This window comes from Nicotiana tabacum, chromosome 7 (assembly GCF_000715075.1).
Source record: "Nicotiana tabacum cultivar K326 chromosome 7, ASM71507v2, whole genome shotgun sequence".
Taxonomy (NCBI): domain Eukaryota; kingdom Viridiplantae; phylum Streptophyta; class Magnoliopsida; order Solanales; family Solanaceae; genus Nicotiana; species Nicotiana tabacum.
In genome coordinates, this window is record NC_134086.1 from 46,528,202 (window position 1) to 46,547,576 (window position 19,375).

Below are 19,375 nucleotides of genomic sequence, written 5' to 3' on the forward strand. Positions count from 1 at the left end.
TGAATGAAAAAAAGAGATGAAAAAAAGGAAAGGAAAAAGAAACAGAAGAAAAAAAAACAAAAGAAAATCAAAAACAAAGTTTCCTGAACTACGTTCGACTTGATTCCGGAAGGATACGTAGGCAACCTCTCTCTGCGGTTCAGTCATACCAAAATAAAAATCCAAATTCCCCAAAAGTGAAACTGGGGCAGATGTTATAATGGTTTGGCGATGATACCGCCTAAATGGTTCCAAAGTTGTAATTCAGTCCAAATCATTTTTACCCAAATCCTTTCAAGTCCTTATGATCAATCGGTGAGAATGTTCAAGGATCGAAGAATACAGCTACTTGGATCCAATGCAATCAAAATGAGAGAAATAAAATGAAAGAGTCTTATTGATGAAAACCCACACAGGCATAAGGCAATGGTAAGCAGAGAAATTGAAAATGAGAGAGTCTTGTTAGTGAAAATTCACAAAGAGCACTATAAGGCGATGGTGAGAAGAGAAATGAGAGAGGTTAGCTGGTGAAAACCCGCAAAAGGCACCCCTGATAGAAAAGAGGATCCTCATAGCCATCGGCATCGACAGAGTCCTGGCATAGTTTCTCGATTTCAAGGCAAAGTTGTGATGAATTTCTGAGAGTCGGACGGTTTACACAGATCAGGCATCCAGTCCAAAAGGCATGGCATGTTCATTGAAGTCCGCATGCACTCCAGATAAGTCCTTATTTCTTCTCCCGAAAGGGATACCTCTCGTTCAAATTCATTATCTTGTCCATTGTTTATTTTTCTTTGAATCCCTTTCGGTCTAACTCTATTTTGGAACTGAGACAAAGAAGGAATGGCAAGACTGGTTTATAGGGTTCTCATTTGACGCAAGCTAATGTGCAACAAGGCACCCAGTCTCGTCAGGGGCATTAAGTCGACTTCGACCAGCCATGGCGGCTATTGTTTTGAAACTGAAAAACTCCTAAAAAGAAAGGAAATCAAAGTCAAATGCCCACAATGGCAAAATGAAGTTAAAAAGGTTGAGTACCACGTGGCTAACCGTCTCGGCAAAAGCTTGAAAAGCCAAGGTACCCCAAATGCTCTGAAATTGAAGTTGGAAGAAAGAAGCCAGAAATGAAAGGCCTATAAAGGCGAAATAAAGTTGGAAAAGGTTAAGTCTTACGCGACTAGTCATTGCAGCAAGTTTGAGGAGCCAAAAGTTCCCCAATGCTTGAAGGAAAAAGAAAAAAAACAACAATTCAGAAGGGAAGGGCCTATAGAGGCAAAATAAAGTCGAAAAGGTGGAGTACTACGTTACAAACCGTCATGGTAAAGTTTGCATATGCAGAGGTCCTTCGGGGTCAGAAATGAAATCGGTATTCAGGAAACAAACAGTTGCAGATGAATAGGGCCGAGAACAAGTGATTGAAATAATCAAGGCCACAAAACCAACCATTGTTTCAAACTGACAAATTATTCTTTGTTTGAAAAACAGGAAACGGGTGCAAATCCAAAAGCAACCTTGCAAGAAGCAGGTGCAATAAAAGCAAGGCACGCAAAAATCAAAACGGTTCTGCAGCAAAAGTTGACCCAAAAAGGGAAGTCCTTTTTTTAAAAAAACTCTTCATTCATTCTCCAAAATAAAATTAAAAGTGAAGTAAAAAAATAAAGAAAAGAAGAGAAAGAAAAGAAGAAGAAAAAATCAAAATCATGGTAGCCTAGGGTCCCAATCTCTAGCTACGTTTTTCCAACATAGGGTCTCATTCCCTAGTCGCTGCCAGCATAACCTGGTAGTCTTTTTCTAGTATAGGGTCTCACTCCCTAGTTGATCCCCGGCATAACTCGTGGACCTTTTTCGGCATAACCCGATGACTTTTCCGGCATAACCCGTGGACCTCCCCGGCATAACCCGAGGACCTTTTTTCGGCATAACCCGATAACTTTTCCGACATAACCTGTGGACCCCCCGGCATAACCCGAGGACCTTTTCCGGCATAACCCGATGATTACCCGGCATAACCCGAGGACTCTTTTCCAGCATAACTAGATGACCTTCCCCGGCATAACCCGAGAACTTTTTCCGGCATAACCCGGTGACCTCCCCGGCATAACCCGAGGACTTTTTCCGGCATAACCTGATGATGTTCCCTAGCATAACCCGAGGACCTTTCCGGCATAACCCGATGACCTTCCCCGGCATAACCCGAGGACCTTTCCGGTATAACCCGATGACCTTTCCGACATAACCAAAGGACCTTTTTCCGGCATAACCCGATGAATTTTCCCGGCATAACCCGAGGACCTTTCCGGCATAACCCGATGACCTTCCTTGGCATAACTCGAGGACCTTTCCAGCATAACCCGATGACTTCCTGGCATAACCCGATGACTTTCCTAGCATAACCCGAGGACTTTTCTGGCATAACCCGATGACTTTTCCGGCATAACCCGAGGTCCTTTATGGCATAACCCGATGACTCTGCCAGCATAACCTGGTAGTCTTTTCCAGTATAGGGTCTCACTCCCTAGGTGATGCCAGCATAACCTGGTAATCTTTCCAACTTAGGGCCTCCGTTCCCCATTTGGTTTCATTTTAGATATAGGGTCTCCACTCCCTATTCTCTTTTCCTCAAGTATACACAATCCTGATTTTATTGCTTTCAATAAAGAAATAGTTGATTTTGTTGCAATAACTCACGAAATTTTCCTAGTGAAAACTGGGGCAGAAAAATTTCATTCGTTTGTTTGTTTTGGTGCTTGAGCAGGTTTTTACCTTGAGGCACAAGTTTCGAGGTGACCAAAAAAAAGAAGTCTCGATTAAAATAAAAGAAAAAGAAAAACAATAAAAAGAAGTGAGCTAAGTGTAGAAATGGAGAAAAGATGTGGATTGCTCAAGATATGATTGAAATCACAAGCTTTGTATGTCCCACCTTGATCCGAAAAGCTGAAGAAGAAAGAACCAGCGGTTGCAGTTAATGAGCATCAAGATTCAGATTAGAGTCTGCAGGAAGAACCAGCCAAGACTCAAGATCAAGCTCCAGATGATTTATAGATAGGAATCTTGTAACTCATAGCTGATAGGCTTAGCTGGTTTAGTTTTCATTTTTAATTCTGATGTAATAGCAGGACCACGGACCGGAGCCTCGGATGGAACCTCACTCGACTCTCTCATCCTCTTCACACACTCCATCACTTCATTAACTTCTGAACTACACGTGGTCTGATTCCTTTATAGCCAAGGACATGTAGGCAGCTCAAATACCAAGGCTCGGTCACATTCTCTTTTCTTTTGGTTTTTGGTCTCTCTAAATAAGGGTCGGGTCAAAGAACATGTCTCGTCGTTCTTTGTCTGAAAACTCTTCGTGTTTCCAGTCAAAGAGGGGCAGTTGTAAACATGTAATTTTTTACCCTCCCCAAGATTTTACACATTTTAGCATTTAAATATTTAGTTTAGGTTTAATATCGCTATTTTAAATAATTTTAACTCTTTTACTTTATTTTATCATAAAAATAAAAATTACAAAAATATTTTTTATCTTTAGTTTAAATTCAATTAGTATATTTATATTTATACTACTATAAATTTGAAAACACAAAAATTAGTTTCACTTTTAGTATTTAGTTTTATATTAGTTTATTTTAATTAAGAGTAAATTTTATGCTTTATAGATACATTGTGTTATTTAGTCTTCCTACCCCAAAGTTCAAACCCAAAAGATATGGTCCAACCCAATTACCCTTAGCCCATTACCCCATCCTTAACCTAAAACCCTAAGACCTTCACCTTTTTAATCTCCTAATTCGGACACCTACATCCAGAAGACCTAGTAGCAGTGGCACCCCATTCAACTATACTGAATGAGTAAGCAAAAGAGACGGGAGAGAAACAAAGAATGTGAGAGCTAAAAAACGAAGAAAAAAGGAAATAAAGTAGGCCAACCTTCTTCTCCAAGAACTACATTCTAGATCAGTCCCAACAGCCATGAAAGTACAACCATAAAACATCCACTAAACCACCAGCAAACCTCCACTAACACCACTACATGAAGCTTCCAAACCAGAGAAAGTTCAGCCCTGAAACACCTCTTAAACACCACCAAAACGAAGCTGAAAAAAATGGCTTCAAACAGTCCTTAACCAGCCCCAAAAACTGTCGTAGCTTCAACCATAAAACTACCCCGAAACAGCCAATTTTTCTATGTTAAAACAGAGTCTACTGACAAGTTCGATTTCCTTGTTTGAAGTCGATGTTCGAGTTGCTTGAGGTTCGAAAGCTCCGATCCGGGATTTTGTTGATGTTCAAATTGTAGTCGTCGGCTCGATTTTTCTTTTGTTGTTTGAACTTAGCACTTCGGGACAATATTTGTTGTACCCAGATTCATAGAATTCTCTACATATATTAAAGGAAAATCATTTCAGGTTCATCCATTCCCTTTCTTCTATTTGTTTGTTGTTAATATGTTGTATAGGAATATCGAAAGAGCCTTTTCAAAATGGAATTGGAATTTTAATTTGTAGTAGTCAGATGTTGGTTGTGATGGTGATATTCACGTTACTAATACTGAGGTTAAAATTGTTTAAGATTTGGTGAGTATGACAAGTAATTGGTTTGTTAAGATAAAATTGTAAATTTAAGTTTGATTAAATATGAGCCTTATTAACTAATACATTGAACGATTAGGAAAACTAGGGTGGTTAGGAATATTATAATGGCTCTTCTAATGGTTTCGGTACATTTTTCACTTATTTGTCTCAAGCCTTCTGGAATTTTGTGTATCTATTCATTTGATCTCCTTTTCAATAGTTTGAGTCTTTAGTTGTTGGATGACAATTTTATTTGTTTGGACATTTGTGCGGAACGTGACGGGTATATGGGAAGGGGGATGATTGAGTCCGGAGTAATTTCATCTTGCTTCACATGCTTTAGGATTGGATTTTGTCTAAGTGCATGAAATACGGAATTTAAAAGGGAATGAGCATGAAATCTCCTTTAGTAAAAGTATTTCCATAATCTTGGCCTTCACAATAATCTTAAAGTAGTTTAGAAAATAATTCAACATCGTAGTTTGCTTTAGGCGCGATTAATAAATAAATCATCGTGGTCATGGGTACGGTTCCCGTGGCATGGTCATGATATATAAATCCCAATTCGGGTGTGTATTTCATGTGACCCGATCATAACAACTTCGAACATTAATAAAATAAACATGTCAGGAATCGTGGGTACGGTTCCCATGACATGATTTGCAACGTGTATCAAAAAAACAAGTGTACCACAATCATAACTTGTTCCAGAATAATTCCATAAAATAATTAAAAGCAATTATAAAGCTAAAATGCACAATAGGTTTAAAACATGTAGTAAATTAGATAATAGGCCAAGTATTAATAGCTTAAGCTACCGTGTTAGAACCACGGAACCCGGGAATGCCTAACATCTTCTCTCGGGTTAACAGAATTCCTTACTTAGAATTTTTGGTTCGCAGACTTTTAAATAAAGTTAATTTTCCTTGATTTGGGATTTTTAAAATAAACCGGTGACTTGGGACACCATAATAAATATCCCAAGTCGCAACTCTGAAAATTAAATAAAATAATCTCATTTCGATTTATGTCACTTTAATTGAAAAACTCCCTTATATACCCCCTCGGGTGGTAAAAAGGAGGTGTGATAGTAAATAAGTCAAACTCCCCAAACTCTCCACCCGACGACTCAAAGAATCGGCCACCACATTGGCCTTTCCCGGATGATACAAAATAGTGATATCATAGTCCTTCAACAGCTCTAACCACCTCCTCTGACGCAAATTAAGATCCTTCTGCTTGAACAGATGCTGCAAACTCTGGTGATCAGTATAAATCTCACAAGGCACACCATACAAATAATGACGCTAGATCTTCAAGGCATGAACAATAGCAACTAACTCGAGATCATGGACAGGATAATTTTTCTCATGTGCCTTCAACTGTCTGGACGCATAGGCAATCACCCTACCGTCCTGCATCAATACCGCTCCAAGGACAATCCTTGAGGCATCACAATAGATAGTATAAGACCCTGAACCTGTAGGCAATATCAAAATTAGGGTTGTAGTCAAAGCTGTCTCGAGCTTCTGAAAATTCGCCTCACACTCTTCCATCCACTGGAACGGAGCACCCTTCTGGGTCAACCTGGTCATAGGTGATGCAATGGATGAAAACCCCTCAACAAATCGACGATAATAACCCGCCAAGCCAAGAAAACTACGGATCTTTGTAGCTGAGGATGGTCTGGGCCAACTCTGCACTGCCTCCACTTTCTTCGGATCCACCTGAATACCCTTACTCGATACCACATGGCCTAAGAATGCCACGGAATCTAACAAAAACTCACATTTCGAGAACTTCGCATATAACTTCTTTTTCCACAAAGGCTGAAGTACCGTCCTCAAGTGCTACTCATGATCTTCCCGACTCTGGGAATACAATAGGATATATCATCAATAAAGACAATGACGAACGAGTCAAGATACGGCCGGAACACACTGTGCATCAAATGCATAAAGGTTTCTGGGGCATTGGTCAGCCCAAATGACATGACAAGGAACTCGTAATGACCATACTAAGTCCTGAAAGCAGTCTTCGGGATATCTAGGTCCCGAATCTTCAACTAATGGTAACCTGAATGCAAGTCAATCTTAGAAAACACTCGTGCACCCTGAAGTTGGTCAAACAAAGCATCAATACGAGGCAAAGGATACCGGTTATTTACTGTAACTTTGTTCAACTGGCGATAATCAATGCACATATGCATAGAACCATCCTTTTTCTTCACAAACAAGACAGGAGCACCCCAAGGTGATATATTGGGCTGAATGAAACCCTTATCAAGCAATTCCTGTAATTGATCCTTCAACTCAGGAGGGGCCATACGATACGGAGGAATAGAAATGGGCTGAGTGCCCGGCAACAAGTCAATGCCAAAATCAATATCTTTGTCGGGCGGCATGCCCGGAAGATCAGGCTAATCAGCTGGAAACACATCAGGAAAATCCCGTACTACTGGGACTGAATCAACTGTAGGGGTATCAATACTGACATCTCTCACTTAAGCTAGATACGCGTCGCACCCCTTCTCAACCATACGTTGAGCCTTAAGGAATGAAATAACTCTATTGGAAGTATGATCTAAGGTACCCTTCTACTCTACTCGCGGTACACCTTGCATAGCCAGCGTTACGGTTTTGGCGTGACAATCAAGAATAGCATAATGGGGCGACAACCAGTCCATGCCCAAGATAACATCAAAATCTATCATGATGAGTAATAATAAATTGGCTCTGATCTCAAAACCACTAAGAGCAACCACACATGACTGATAAATGCGGTCTACAATAAGAGAATCTCCTACAATAGTAGAAACATAAACAGGGGAACTCAAAGAATCCCGAGATACACCCAAATACGGGGCAAAATAAGAAGACACATAAGAATAGGTGGAGCCTGGATCGAATAAAATTGATGCATCTCTATGACAAACCAGGACAATACCTGTGATGATAGAATGGGAGGCGACAGCCTCGGTACGGGCAGGAAGGGCATAATATCTGGCCTGACCTCCTCCTCTAGGGCGGCCTCTACCTCCCCGACCTCCACCTCTAGCTGGCTGAGTAGGTGGGGCAGCAACTGGAGTTGTAACCATAGCCTAAGAACTCTACGGGGCACATTGTGGTTGAGAAGTCTGTGGAGGTGCACTCCTCCCAAGTCTAGAGAAATCCCTCACCACATGGCGTGTATCACCACACTAAAAACAAGCTCTGGGAGGACGTGGCGGCTGTGACTGGCTCGGGCCAGGTCTGCTGGACTGACCTCTGAAAACACCTTACGCAGGAAACGTACTAGATACTAGAGGTGCATAATAAGGCTCCTGAGGCCTAGGAGGAGTTGAATACCACTGGCTACTGGAAGAGCTGAATGAACAGGGCAACTCATATAACCTCTACTATGACAAACTGCAGCTGGAGCACGGGCACCAGAATAATGGCCCAGCTCTCGAGACCTTTTGGCCTCCCTCTCCTCTCTGTCCCTAGCATGCATACCCTCTATCCTTCTAGCAATTCTCACCACCTGCTGATAAGAAATATCCATCTCTAACTCACGATCCATGCTAGACTTGATGTTGGGAATAAGCCCATCAATAAACCGGCGAACCCTCTCGCGAACAGTAGAAACCAAGGTCGGGGTATGTCTAGCCAAGCTAGTGTAACGGACAGCATACTCCGAGACAATCATAGTACCCTGGCGCAAATGCTCAAACTCTGCGCGTCATGCGTCCCTGAGGCTCTGAGGAACATACTCTCTCATGAACATATCTGAAAACTGAGTCCAAGTTAGGGAAGCTGCCTCATCCGGGCTGGCTAGCTCATAAGTACGCCACCACTCATAGGCGGTCCCTCGAAGCTGGAAAGTAGTGAAGGAAACCCCACTTGATCCTAATATACCCATGGTACAGAAGATACGGTAGCACTCATCTAGAAATCCCAGAGCATCATCTGATGTTAGACCACTGAATACATGAGGCTTGTACTTCTTGAACCTCTCAAGCCTCAGCTGCTCATCCTTGGAAGTCGCTACCCTGTCCTCGTGCTGATCTGGGACTGCAGGTTGTACAGGAATAATCTTTGGGACCTGATCAACATGCACTCGCTGCTCAGGAGTGCGGGCAGCGGGAGTCTGTGCTCCTCCCCCGGCCTGAGATGTAGCTGCAGCAAGGGGAAGCAAACCTGCCTGAGCCAGAGTGGTGTACATGCTCATGAATTGTGCAAGAGTCTCTTGGAGAGTTGGAGTAGTAGTAGCAGTAGGCGTGTCAGGTGCCTAGACTCCGGCTGGAACTGCTGGTGGCAGCTCGCGCGAGTGCTCTGGCTGCACCACGTGCGCGTCCTCGGCCTCTACCCTGACCCCGACCTCTGACGGCTCCAGTAGGGACACGGGTGCCTGATCATCTCTAGTAGCACATGTCCTCACCATCTGTGAGAGAATAGAAGACAGAAGTTTAGAATTGTGATATCAAAATCTCGCACGACGAGGAAATCAAATGAAGTGGAATTTTCCTAACAGTTACATAGCCTCTCGTAGATAAGTACAGACGTCTCCGTACCGATCCGTGAGACTAGTATAAACCGGCTTGTGATTCATGACTCCTATGAACCTAGAGCTCTGATACCAACTTGTCACGACCAAAGTTCGCCCTCCGTGAACTATCGTGACGGCACCTAGTCTCTACGACTAGGTAAGCCTAACAATTGCGGAAAAAGGGAAAACAACAGAATCAACAAATAAAAACTACGGAATAAATAAAATGAAGGTTTAAAGATGTCGCTCGGCATATACAATATAACTCTGAAACTAAACAACTTCCCAAAATCCGGAATCTTATGAAATCACAAGCTATTGAATAACTATAAGTGTTTAACTCCAGAATGTCTAAACAAAAGTAAATACAGAAGGGCTAATACTATAAGAGAGAATGGAAAGGGACTCCTCGGTCTACGGACGCGGTAGATATACCTCGAAGTCTCTGGAGAATCACCTCGCCTAAAGGGTAGTAGGGCTGAGTCGAAGTACCTGGATCTGCATATGAAAAACATGCGCAAAAAGGGCATGAGTACACCACAGCGGTACTCAGTAAGTGCCAAGCCTAACCTCGGTCGAGTAGTGATGAGGAAGGTCAGGGTCCTACTGATTATAACTGAAAAATGAGGTAAAATATTATAGAATACGAAAATATAATTAAATGCTAACAATACGAAGTAACACAGGATAATAAGAATAACAACAACTATAACAGAGACAAAATAATCACAAAAGGAATATCGTTCAACACAGAGATAACAACCGGTGATCTCTCAGTATCCCGAGGATCTCTTAGTATCCTCAATATGTGTGCTGGGGATCTCTCAATATCCCGAGGATATCTTAGTATTCTCAATATATATGCTGGGAATCTCTCGGTATCCCAAGGATCTCTTAGTATCCTCAATATACATACTGGGATCTCTCGGTATCCCGCACTACAGTCCAAATCAATATAGGTGTAGGGGATCTCCCGGAATACAAATCCATAGTCCCAAAGTAAACAAGCAGGGGGATCTCCCGAGATACCGTCCTGTAGTCCCAAAGTAAACACACAGCAGGAACACGAAGAATACTCAATTCAATTCAAATTTCATACCAAGGTAAAACAGGTATTTCTAACCTAGCATGCTACACATAATCCAAATAAGGCAGTTTAAGCAAATAAAGCAATTAAGTCAATTAGACATGCTTCCCTAAGCTAACAACAGGCTTAAATTTGCAAGTCGTATAAACAGGAAAAAGAAACACAATTATAGTTAATTAATGAAAATGGGATTTTCAACAATTAGCACAAGTACGCACTCGTCACCTCACGTACAAGGCATTTCAATTATCAACAATGCCAAATCCTAAGGGGAGTTTCCCCACACAAGGTTAGGCAAGCCACTTACCTCGAACCGGCTCAAATCAACCCAAAACCACGTTCTTACCACGAGTACTCGACTCGAAATGGCCCAAATCTATTCAAATCAATTGCAAACCTCCCGTTAACCATCCGAAATCATCCCGAGGCCCCCGGGACCTCAACCAAAAGCACGAACAAGTCATATACCACTATTCAAACTTATACCAATACTCAAAACACCTAAAACATCATCGAAACATCGAATTAACCACGGATTCAAGCTTAAGAACTCCAAAAACTCTCAAATTACGTTTTCGATCAAAAAGTCTATCAAACCTCGTCCGAATGACCTGAAATTTTGCACACACGTCACATTCAACTCTACGGAGCTACTCCAACTTCCGGAATCTCATTCCGACCTTTAGATCAGAATCTTACTATCGAACCCGGAAACTTCAAAAATTCAACTTTCGGCATTTCAAGCCTAAATGAGCTACGGACCTCCAAAACACAATCCGAACACGCCCCTAAGCCCGAAATTACTCAACGGAACCAGCGGAATTCCATTCCGAGGCCATCTTCACACTGCTCCGACTACGGTCCAAATTCTAATACTTAAACTCTCATTTAGGGACTAAGTGTCCCAAAACTCTCCGAAACTCCAGATAAATCTTCCTGTCAACTCACAATAGCAGAAACGAACACGAAAAAAATAATTAATAGGGGATCGGGGCGTTAATTCTTAAAACGGACGGCTGGGTCGTTACACAAATTCAATGAAAATTTGTGATATATTGCCTTTTCAACATTTTCCTAGTTCGAATTCTTCTAATCGAAAGAGAACAATAATATACTGGTATACAAATTTTCGTGTGTTCCCCAATCTCTACTATATCGTTTCTCACATCTATATATAAATATAAAAGTGGGCAATAGGAAAGTGAGGTGGCACCTCTCAAAAGCCAAGAAACATATTTATCTTTTTTCTCCTTTTTGGGGATTTTTCATCATTTATTTAATTTATTTTACATTAAAAAAATTATCTTCATAACTCACACCTCTTTATTTTCATAACCTACATTTTTAATAATCTCAATTACTCTCATGCCTTTCATATTCATAACCTCGAAACATAAATGTCAAGAAACTTTTCTGAACTTATATAAGCACATTCCAACATACTTGCAAGATTCAAATCTTGATGTATAATTTTACTCGCTCCAAAATTAGTAATGTTTACTTCCATCTCCAAAATTAGATCTTTAAGAAAAATGATATGTGTGTGTATAAGAGTCGAGACAAATGAAGACTTTCGACTATGCGAGCGAGAATATAAAGACAGTGCCTTATGAAGACAGTGGAAGAGAAAGAAGAATGAAGTAGAGTTGGTTCCCCGGGGCACAATGGATGTGATCATAAGGAGAAAATTAAGAATTTAGGGTTGATTAAATTTGAGATGAGAGGGTGAGAGAGAGGATGAATTTGCAGAGAAATTAACGAAGAGCATAAAGAAAAGAAAAAGGATGGGAAGAGTTGGAAAAGAATGGGATGTTTCTTTTTGTCGTCGTTGTAGGATATACATTAATTATTGTTTTCCCTTTTCGTTCAATTCATTTTCCTTTTCCATTTATTTTTTGAATTATGAGTAAGTTAAGAATTTTCCCTTTTCAATGGTTTATTATCCATGTAATTGTCATCCATGATTTATGTTTTGCAAATCTTGCTAATTTTGAATGAATCAACGCTATCGTGTCCGCTTAAAAATTATACGGTAAGTTATCTTAGGTAACGTTTTTTTTTCTATATATGAACTTGAAAATAACGTTTATTTTTTTTAATATGTTTGTTCCCTTTTCTTTTATTGTTTCCAAATTTAAGATACCCTAGAATTAAAATGAGTCAAGATGAAAGTATAACGACTGAAGAATTGCTTCTATATTAAAGTGAGGGATTAACGCCATTCCATTTTCTTTTACCGTTAAAAACAAATATTAGCCACCATCAGTAATTTTACATCATTAAATTCGTCAGTTTTTATAATTTGTCTTTAGTTCAAATATGCTAATTTAAATAGGTTGTTCCATAATTAAACAGAAATATTTTCTCACAATTTTTCAGTCAAAGCTTGAAAGTATCATTAAGAAATGATAGATTCATAAAAGAATATTTGATTCGTATTTTTCCTACGTTGAAAATATGATGTTCTAAATCTGTTAGCTTTTGGTTGTATAAACAATCTTATACATCTTATGTATTTATATAGTTTTGGCCTCAAGAGAGATGACATGGCATTGCAGTCCTCTCTTTTGAATATATAAACAAAAAATAAATAGAATTATCTGATTAATTAAATGGGACCATGGGAGGATAGATAAATAGAAATAATTGAAAAAAGAAAAAAAGAAGAAGAACTAAAGGAGATAATACATACAAGGGTGATGAATATTTAAAAATGGTAAGAATAGCTGACAAGAGAAAGAATACAATTTTTGAAATTTGACAGATAATAATGAGGAGAAATAAAGGAGTTATTTATCTGGTTGAAAGTGGAATCGATGTAACGAAAGAAAGAAATTAAAGGAACAAAAAAAATACTAAAATACAAAATATTGGGAATGGCTTGAAGGGAGAAGAAAAAAGAGAACGCTCTAAGTTTTCATCCTCCAAAATTTTTAAATTAGTATTTGTTTTTTTTTTAGTTATTCTTTTATTCTTCTGTTTTCTTATTCATGTTCACATACTTTATGTGAGTTGCTTTTGCATATTTAGCCATAAAAATTTCTCATATATAATTTTAAGACCGCTCGAAGTTTCGCGCGGGCAAATATACTAGTTGCAAAATAAAAATTCTACAAATTTCATTTCATCTCATTAGATATATGCCAAGTTCTTTTGTCAAAATAATTTCCTACATTTTTTAGTGAATTGATGAAGGGCATCGCTGTAGAGAACATTCCACACATGACTCATGAGCTTCGGTAAGTGACGCTGAACAATTGCAAACCAAGAAATAATAACAAATGTTGAAATGGGAATACGGGATACCGAATTGGTTATAAATTAAAAACCATTTAGAAACAATGAAAAGCTACCAATGTGAACTACAACAAGATACACAAAAACCTGCAGATAAAAGATTCCTTGTCCTTGCACAAAATTCACATTAGCCTGATTGGTAAATGCAGCTCAGCCTCCATTATCACAAGTTTGCTAGGATCCATAGATACCAACTGAAGATGCTGTCCAGATATAGATCTGCCCACCGCTTGTAGCCCCTGCGAGCATTCCAACTTTCTCCTGGTGTGCATCAAACCGGCATGGAATAGCAGTCATGTGTTCGCTTCGTAAGGTAAACTCAAGTTTCTTGTCAGCTACTGAGATGACATCAACTCCTCTTTGCATATTGCCGATGAAGATGTAGGAATCATCCCAACCCCATATTCCTCTGCTTCCCCAAGTGCACATAGAAATGTTGTTAGTATATGATGTCCAAGCATGCATAAGTGAGAAGTTGAATGTAAATAACAGCCACATTAACTTCTGGAAATATGCACACAACCAACTGCCTATCTAACCAGCACAAAATGCAACAGATTACGAGTAAACATCTGCTCTATTCGGAATAAAGTAAATAAATGCACATCAGTTCTAGTTAACTATATACACCTTAACCATTAAACATAAATCCACTGGATTCCCAACTATAATGTTTATAGCAATCCAACACTTGGACAGTAGAATAGAAAAAGAACAACAGGGAATACTTGTTCTTTTTCATCCTGCATGCACATGAAAATATGAAAGACTTGGACCTTCGCCACTACTTTCTTGGTATGGAAGTGTATCGGCAGGGGCACTCTTATCCTTCGTCAGCAGAAATATGCCCTAGATCTCTTGCCTCGCACCCGCTAACTAACAACACGTGTATATGAAAGTACCTACCACTTAAAGTATGACAAGATGGAAACAGAGAAGAAAAAAGCAAGACAAACAGACAACGAGCTCTTAGGCCAATGACAATTCCACTCCCGTAGCCCCTACCTCATTTACCAATATCCAAAAGAAAAAAGAACAAGAAAGTATCAATCAAGTGGAACTTATATTTTGCGACTCAACAATCCTCTCATGGTTAATGTCAAAGACAGTATAGTCTGAACAAAAGATCAGGAGGAAAGACCAAAAGTAGCCCTAGTTGATCACAGATAGAGAACCACTCACAAGACAGAGAACCACGCTGGCATGTAGTCAATACCAGGAGGAAAAAATCAGGAGTCAAGAACAAAAGTTATCTATGAGAGTCAAATGTTCTTAGGCTTGTGGTAAGATACTCAAACTGGAAATGTACATGGTTCAAGCTTAAAACATGTTATAGAAGCTGTCAAATACAAGCAGGGACTGATGCAAACCTATGCAATTAAACACAAGGTATTATCTCAACCAAAAAAATATTGTACTAATTCTGTCCCGTAAACTAGATGCTCAAAGGACAAGAACTTACATAGCTTCTCACAAATTATCTCAACTTCACATAAAGCTAAAAAAGAAACTAGAATAAATATGAACGATAGCTTCTGCATTTTCAAAATTAAAAAACAATAACAACATTTAATGCATAGAGGAGATGGTAATGAAATTCATAAGATAGAAGAAAATGTTAAATTGGCAATTAAGGGACTAGCTATACCTGAATGAGGAAATCCATCTGTTTGTGTGGTTATAATGAGAGATCATAGATGTATCTTCATAATTAGCGCCACTCAACAAACCAACTTTATCATCAATACTGCACGAACAGAAAGAAAAAGAAAAAGAATTAGCCATGCTAACATCGGGCGCAAAGCTGATAGTAAAGGTAACACGATTACAAATTAAGATATATTGAATGCTAAGCGTTCAATTTTCTCACGCCATCCAAAATATAATTTATAAGTATGGCACAAAGTAAATACCTTGTTGTCGCAAGAAACCTTCCAGAAGGTGAGAAGTAAGCCGAGTGCACAGCTCTTTTGTGGAAGACAGTGTGCAAAGATTTTGGTTTATGTGCACTAACTTTTCTCAAATCCCAAATGCATGCACTACCATCTGTAGAACTTGTCGCCATAATATTACAGTTTCCTGAGGTAAAATCAATTGTGTTAATCCTTTCGTCATGCAGATTCCACGACGCTGAAGATTTTCCTGCCCTGAGATCCCAAATACCAAGTTCCCCACTGCCTTCGCCATAATATATAGATTTCATATCATGTGCCCGCTGTGATATGGAAAATATGGAATGCTCGCTCAAATAAACTAAATCAAACATTTCCTTTTCAATATCCATCATCCTGATAAATCCATCGTAGCAAGAAGTGAATATCTGCAAAGGAAAAAGAAAGTTTAAAAAGACATATGCAGATCTGTTCTTTACTCATTACAGCTTATCCAGACCTGTAAAACCAAAATGCCTAGTAGTCAAGAATCCTTTCCCATATTTATCCTCTTAAGGGTATTGGTTAGCATTGATAAGAAGCCCTGCCTAGCATAATGCAAGTAATGAATGAAAGACAGCAAAATGCATTATTGCATAAACCACACCATGGAATACAATCATAAACTTGTAAAGGTAATAAACACAGTTTAAACACCCACGTAATTTTCTAAGTCAGTTTGCTTTTTTAAAGTATGCATTTCCACCAAAATGCTTTGGCCCTCTACAAGTTTCCTTTTAACATGAATGCGCTATGCCTAGCTATACGGAAGGAAAGGTCAATATAAGAAACAAGGTAAATTTGCTTTTTCGAGCACATATGTTCTAATTACTGTATCTGGAAAGAAATGGCTGTCCAAGTTAGAAAATTCCAAGATTAGTAGAAGTTTATCACTCTTGAAACAAATACTGGCCATACCTTTGACACAGAAAAAGGGTCCATAATTATTCCTGAAACTGGCCCTGAATGAGGATGATACAAATAAATCCCATCTCCATCCTCTCGTGGAGCATCAACATTCCAAAAACCTATATTGCCAAATTTGTTCCCTACAGCAACCATTCGAACATTGTTGGTGGGGAAAAACCGCACATTTAATATTCTCCCTGGCACAACCCGTGCTATGTTGTCTGGTTCCAATCTCAGTGATTCCAAACGAACTGTACCAGAGGCCTTTCTTTTCTCTGTCCAGTCACCTAAAACAGAATCTTGATCCATGCCCTCATTTGCATCGTCAATTGTACGAGAGAAAACCTTAATTGTTTCAATCAACTTTTGATTTGAGACATCAAAGTCGCCACTATATGCATCCCTCATACTTATAGATGTAGGTTCTCGAGGCGACTTTTTGGTTGTGGGTTGAGAGCTCTTGTTAGGTGATATCCTACTCGGGAGATCATCAAAATCATCCTTTAGCCCACCAGCTGTAGAAGAATCCGGTGCCATACCTTGAGTCCTGAGAGACCGCCGCAGCACAACTGGTGATTTAGACCTCTGTTTCTTCTGTGGACTCGCTTGATATGATTTACTTTGAGCTCTGCCATGTCAAACAAAATGACTAATTTACTTGTGCGCACAAATAAAACACTCATTTGACTGACATATGCATTAATACATAGATTATAAGACGAGCTAACATTATAGATATACTCCTCCCTATACCTCATTCAGAAGGGTTAAAGGAAGCACATAAATTGCACAGGAACAACAATTAGACTACTCTTAACAGATAATAGAAACATACAAACAAACATGAATTTTGTTTTCCTGCAATCCAGTTCAATGCCCCCCTCCCTTTTCAATAAAAGTTGGAAACTTTTTCCTCGTCTCGAAAAAATACCATCTTACACTTAGTATTATTTTTATATACGAACACACACACACACACACACACACACACACACAGAGACCCACAATAAATCTTACAGTACTATACAAGTTGACAGCCATTTCCCTTTCAAAATACAAGAAAAAGAAAACACGCCAGTAAAAATTTCACTAGTAAGTTGATTAAGAAAAACAAGTCACAGTTAGTAGGATAAAATTATTCAAGTAGCACACTACAGAAATACAGATTCAGAACATAGAGAAGAGATATTACTTTGGACGCTTGGTGACAGCGGATAGTTGAAAAAGTCGGGACTGAATCTTAAGGGAGGCAAGCATTTCTTCATTGCGCTTTATATTCTCAAGCCTCCGCCGCTCGTACTCCGTCATTTTCTCTGGCGCCATTCCTTTATTCGGGTTAGTTATCAAATGGGTCGGAAATTGGGAAAGTGGTTTGGTTTTGCATTGAAATTTGGGTTACCGACTTAACTTATATAGTGACGGTCTGATTTAGGCGGGAGATATACAGTGGCGGGAAGTAATCTCGTAATCTACGTGGTGCATATGTTGCCATGGATTTCGTGAATGTATACAAAAAAAAAAAATTATATAAATCAATTAAATTACAAATATAAAATACTTTTGTTCAAACTAGAGTTTCAAAGTGCAAGTTCACACTTATCTTTTAAGTGTGAACTAAAATGAAGTTATTAAGAAACAGCAAAAACTTACTTGTATTCGGTTTCACATCAAACCAAACTAATTTATCACGATTAAGTGCTAAAAATAATAATATATATTAAGTAATTATAATTGTGAAGATATATATCATGTATTTATTAAATATGTATAAAATTTAGGTATGATTAATTTTTTTATCTTGCGAAACAGTCACATAATGTGTATACTTTACTCAAAAACTAATTATGCATTTAACTTGAAAATTTTGGTATAACACTTTAGTATTACCAATTTCAGGTACAATCAGAGGCGGATGCAGTGTGAGAGTTACGGGTTCAATTGAACCCATAACTTTCAACGCGGAGTAGAAATTTATTTGTAAAAATTTATTAAAATTGCAAAAATAATAGATTTGAACCCATAACTTTAAATATATAATGGGTTCAATGTTAAAAATCTCTTAAAAATTGAACCCACAGAATTTAAATCTTGGATTCGCCTCTGGGTACAATCATGCTAAAACTACAATCATGTTTGCCATTCACCTTAAATCAAACATCTCTTATTTAGTGAATTAAAATTCATTGGTCAAAACCTTTAACAATATCCTTATCTGGTTTCTTGCCAATTAATTACCCCAAATAATATTCTAAATATAAAATATTAAAAGTTTTAAGAAAATGGATTTTAAATTACATTTAAATTTTTTAAAGTTAATTGAAGTTTATCAATATATTATTTTCAAATTTCACTTTGAACATACGAATGTTTCCAATGACATTGGATGTAAAGAAAAGAAAACAACTAAACACATCGGTAAAGTTTATTGGTATCGTATCAAAAAAAAGATAAATGGTATTTTTTCGTTCATTTAGGGTGTGTTTGGTATAACGGAAAATATTTTCTGTGGAAAATATTTTTCAAGAAAATATTTTTTGTGAAAAATATTTTTCAAGAAAATGTTTTCTTGAAAAACAAGTAGTAATCTTATTCTTTTTTTCATAAATAATTTGATACAATAAACATGAAGCCATAAACTTTGGAACCTGTAAACCGAAAGATAAAAAAACTAAAACTGAAAATATATAAAAATAAAATATATTTTTTCCGAGAGGCGAGATGCAGAAAAACGGAAAAATAGAAATTTAAAAATTACAAAAAAAAAAACTTTTTTTGTCAGTAGGGTGGGGTGGTGTGGGGGAGGGGTGGGTGGTGGAGAAAAATAAAAAATCATAAATTCGAAAATTACAAGTAAAAAAAACTTTTTTGTGCGGGGGTGGGGGCAGGGGGAGTGGGGGTTTGGCTGGGTGGGGGAGGAGGGTTGCAAGGTGGGTGGTGACGGAAAAAAAAACTGAAATTTGAAAAGAAAAAAAGAAGGAGAGATGGGATGGGGTGGGGTTGGGTGGATGTGGGTGGGATGGTGAGGGTTGGGAACAGGGTGGAGAAGATTGAGAAGGAGTTTTAAAAAATAT

General features: G+C 38.5%; 1 protein-coding gene across 1 annotated transcript; it reads right to left on the minus strand.

The window, feature by feature from the left end:
* Window positions 1-13,472: 13,472 nt before the first annotated feature.
* LOC107795942 (uncharacterized) lies at window positions 13,473-17,703 on the minus strand. The gene is made up of 5 exons (XM_016618650.2): window positions 17,497-17,703; window positions 16,314-16,932; window positions 15,378-15,784; window positions 15,113-15,211; window positions 13,473-13,873 (listed from the first exon to the last, which is right to left on the minus strand). Exons 1-5 carry the CDS (start codon window positions 17,625-17,627, stop codon window positions 13,639-13,641), a joined length of 1,491 nt encoding a protein of 496 aa, XP_016474136.1. The 5' UTR covers window positions 17,628-17,703; the 3' UTR covers window positions 13,473-13,638.
* Between the last annotated feature and the right edge of the window lie 1,672 nt (window positions 17,704-19,375).